At 30.0% G+C, this 4,391-nt stretch overlaps 1 protein-coding gene across 1 annotated transcript; it reads left to right on the top strand.

The window, feature by feature from the left end:
- Positions 1-218: 218 nt before the first annotated feature.
- LOC123296835 (acyl-CoA Delta-9 desaturase-like) lies at positions 219-4,170 on the top strand. Its single transcript, XM_044878508.1, has 6 exons — positions 219-290; positions 414-729; positions 2,103-2,233; positions 2,297-2,502; positions 3,062-3,247; positions 3,653-4,170. Exons 2-6 carry the CDS (start codon positions 501-503, stop codon positions 3,963-3,965), a joined length of 1,065 nt encoding a protein of 354 aa, XP_044734443.1. The 5' UTR covers positions 219-290; positions 414-500; the 3' UTR covers positions 3,966-4,170.
- The last annotated feature ends 221 nt before the right edge of the window (positions 4,171-4,391 follow it).

Below are 4,391 nucleotides of genomic sequence, written 5' to 3'. Positions count from 1 at the left end.
ATGTATTTACTGACTGCCGTTATATTTTCAAATTAATAATTATAAAAATTTACAATAAATATTAAATCGAAATTAAACATTTCGTTAATAAAAGAAGTATAGATTCCCATCCAAATGGTTAGTGTGCCCAGCGAAGCGGGCGTGAATCAGCTAGTATTTTTATATAGAAGCCACATTCAGTGTTCAGAGTATATAATGATTTTTATGTTTCCACGTGTGAGCAATCATTTTCAGTGCATATTGTATGCGGAAAATTTTGTGTTTGTAAATTAACAAGACTGGCAACATAGGTATGACTTTAACTATTTTATAAAATAAAAATTAATTTTAGAGGACGTTTGTTTTTTAGAAAATTCAACGATTATTTGAAAATTTAATAAATATTTCATAAATTATTATCTTTTTGTCGTCAGTTCTCAACAGAATCTGTAAAAAAATGTGTCATGTGGATTAAGTGGACTAAATTTTAGAAATTTAAAGCAGAAAATTTAATTATAAAAATGTCTCCTAATCCAACTAATGTTGAATCCGTTCTATATGAAAATGAGTATGAAGAATTACTCCATCGGAAATTATTGAAAGAGAAAACTAAGACTAATCCACCACTCCGAAAGAGAAAATACGAATATAATTGGCTATTTATTCTGTTTCTTACTGTATTCCATATTCAAGCAAGTTATGGAATATATTTATCATTTACATCAGCAAAACTGTTAACAAACGTTTTCGGTAAGTAAGGATACAATTTTGGATATATAAGTTAGAGGAATTGATATGTCAAATCTTGGATTGATTTTTGTGTCTTACTAAAATGAGATTGAGACCTGTTTTTGCGTGAATAACTTGATGCGTTTGTCTCCTATATGTAATGATCGTTAAGTTAAATTTTAGTTTTGTTACCCATTTAAAAATTCATTTTCGTGGGTATTATTTTTGCCTATGGGATGTCACATCATGACAGCTCGTGATTTAGGTCATATATCACATGAGATTAAAAATTACAGAGTAATAATTATACCATGTATATATGAAATATACATAGTATTATAAGTTTAGTCCCAAGTTTGTAACGCCTAAAAATATTGATGCTACAAAAAAAAATTGGTATAGGTGTTCATAAAATCACCTAATTAATCCATTTCCGGTTGTCCGTCCGTCCGTCCGGCCGTCCGTCCGTCCGTCCGTCCGTCTGTGGTCACGGTTACTCAAAAACGAAAAGAGATATCAAGCTGAAATTTTTACAGCGTGCTTAGGACGTTAAAAGTGAGGTCAAGTTCGTAAATGAGCAACATGGGTCAATTGGGTCATGGGTCCGTAGTACCCATCTTGTAAACCGTTAGAGATAGAATATAAGTTTAAATGTAAAAAATGTTTCTTACAAAAAAATAAACAACTTTTGTTTGAAACATTTTTTTGTAAAGATTATTGTTTACCCTTGACAGCGCAAATTAGTTCAGAACATAATTGATATGTTATATATATATAACACATAGTATCAATTATTTGCATAGCAACAACATTGTTTATTTCAAACATATACGTCACTTATAAGATTGTATTATTTGTTTGTGTATCCGTCTGTGGACACGATAACTCAAAAACGAAAAAAGATATCGAGCTGAAATTTTTACAGCGTACTCAGGACGTAAAAAGTTAGGTCAAGTTCGTAAATGAGCATCATAGGTCAATTGGGACTTGGGTCCGTAGGACCCATCTTGTAAACCGTTAGAGATAGAACAAAAGTTTAAATGTAAAAAAATGTTCCTTATCAAAAATTAAAAAACTTTAGTTTGAAACATTTTTTCGTAAACATCACTGTTTACCCGTGAGGGCGACAATTAGGGCGGAAATTTTATAATATGTACTATACTTGATTATCAGTTATGTATGTGTCACATGTTGGTATATGTAATGTGATAAAGAAATCAACACTAACTATACATGGTATTTCAACAATTAACTCAGTCAATTGTTTGTTTTCACTTGTTTTAATTTAATAAATTAGTGAGCTTTTATGACTCAAAATCAGAATATTTAAGTATATTTCTACATAAATTTTAATTTTATCACAATTATTTTTAAAGTAAGTAATTTTTTTTTAGCAATTGTTTTACACTTGGCAGCATTCTTTGGCGCCACAGCTGGAACACATCGTTTATGGTCACATCGTTCATATAAAGCGACATGGCAATTGAAATTAATATTTATGATCTTACAAACTCTCGCATTTCAGGTAAATCCTAAAATAAAGTTTCTGTAAGGTGAAAGCTAAACTTGGAATTTTGAATTTTATTAGAACTCCATTTACATATGGTGTCTAGATCATCGAATGCATCATAAATATAGTGACACAGACGCTGATCCACATGATACGAGACGTGGATTTTTTTTTGCTCATATAGGTTGGTTAATGGTTAAGCCACATCCAGAACTAGTGGCTAAACGAAAATTGATTGATATGTCGGATTTGAAAAATGATCCTTTTGTAAGATTTCAGATAAGGTAACTGTGATTCTATATTTGATACTCAATTAAAAGGCATTAAAAGAATTTTACTCTTAGTCTTAGATTTACAACTAGAGATCAATTTGGCAATTGAACAAGTTAAAAATTCAAATTGAAACAGTTATTATTACTAAAATCAAACTAATGAAGTTCAAAAAATTTGAACAGAAAGACAGATTTGAATGCGTTTTTCTGCATTCGATTCGTTAGAGCGTCAGAAATTTTTGTAACCTAAATTGATTTATAAGAACTTAAAAATATGCAATTTGCATAAATAATATACATTTTAAATTAACCGTGAATATTCTAAATTCACATTTCGGTTAATAGTGATGAAAATGATTCCAAACTTGTTCCTCGACAGTTACCTAGACTTACCTGTTTTATAGTAAGCAAAGAAAAGAAAATAATATATCACAAGAAAAGATAATTTTAGAAACTTAAATAAACTAGCTGTTTATTATCTAGAAAATACCTACATTTCGTTATAATTTTAATTGATAAAGTATTAAAAAAAACAAAAAGGTTTTATTAATAACAATTTAATTTCTTTTAGATATTACTTGCAATTGGTGTTTTTATTATTCGCTTTTTTGCCAACGATAATTCCTTGGTACTTTTGGGATGAAAGCCTTACAAACGCATGGTTTGTTGCTGTCTGTTTGCGTTACATGGTTACAGTTCATCTCTTTTTGTTGATAAATAGTTGGGCCCATCGTTGGGGTACCCAACCATATGACACGTACGTAACTTTAAATCTATACAAAGAGAAATGGGACCGAATGAATGAGAGTAAAGATGTATATGTGTGTCTACATATAGGCACTCAAATTTACACTCTCTCTTGAACAGTCTCATTTCAGCTTGTACCTAAATATTGGACAAAATAACATAGTTAGATACAAATAAAAATGCAATGACAAATCACGTACCTATATCATACAAATTTCATGGTGGCCAATGACATGGGTATAGTAAATCACAGCCTTGGGTATAAAATATATTTTGGATTATTGTATTACAAACTTTTGGCTGCTGTATTGGATTTTCCATCCAAGAGATCCTCTATCTAGCATTTTAAATAAAAAACAACATCAAAGTTTCTTAAATATATTAATCTTTTCTTTTTTTTTTTTAATTTTTGCAGCGGCAATAGTGGCTATGAAACTTTAACTGTCGCATTGCTAACTATGGGTGAAGGTTGGCATAATTACCATCATGCATTTCCATGGGATTATAGAGCTGGTGAATTAAGTAGTGGTCTTGCGAATTCCACAGCGTTTTTATTGAAACTGTTTGCTAAAATTGGTTGGGCTTACGATTTGAAAACTGTTTCCGATGATATGATAAAAAAACGTACTAATCGAACGGGCGATGGCTCGCACTCGACTTCAATTTGGGGCTGGGGTGACCGTGAACAGTCTGATGAGAATAAACGATTTGTAACTATTGAAAATTAATAGTTTTCTACTCAATTTTTTAGTTTTCTGCTCAATTTTTGAATTAAATATTCAATCAAGTTAAATAAAACAAACTTGGGTGAAAGAAATCTTCATCTCTCTTTATCAAAAGAAATTGGCATAACTTTTGTTGACCAGAATACTATCTTTTTAATTCCACTTATTGTATTTATTGATTGATAACAGTAAAATTTATTTTCAATGACTTTTTTTTTATTTTTATTTTGCTTATATTTTATTTATAGATTATTATTATCGGAAAATGTGTTTTCCTCTTACAGCCAAATGTCTCGATAAATATTAAACTTACAGAAAAAATGATCTAAAGATAAATTATGAAAACTCTCTCTCGACACCCGGTGCTAAGCATCGCCCTTTATCTTCGCTTTTTTGACAGTAAGTCTCATAAATAATAAATATTTATTC

Source organism: Chrysoperla carnea, chromosome 1 (genome assembly GCF_905475395.1).
Source record: "Chrysoperla carnea chromosome 1, inChrCarn1.1, whole genome shotgun sequence".
Taxonomy (NCBI): domain Eukaryota; kingdom Metazoa; phylum Arthropoda; class Insecta; order Neuroptera; family Chrysopidae; genus Chrysoperla; species Chrysoperla carnea.
This window is presented reverse-complemented; position numbering and strand designations above follow the sequence as displayed.

What these genes read in the sequence shown, in the direction of transcription:
- LOC123296835 (XM_044878508.1), top strand. Translation starts at nt 501, where the DNA reads ATGTCTCCTAATCCAACTAATGTTGAATCCGTTCTATATGAAAATGAG. An exon ending in TACAAACTCTCGCATTTCAG is followed by an intron (nt 2,234 to 2,296) that starts GTAAATCCTAAA and finishes GAATTTTATTAG; the next exon opens with AACTCCATTTACATATGGTG. An exon ending in TTTGTAAGATTTCAGATAAG is followed by an intron (nt 2,503 to 3,061) that starts GTAACTGTGATT and finishes AATTTCTTTTAG; the next exon opens with ATATTACTTGCAATTGGTGT.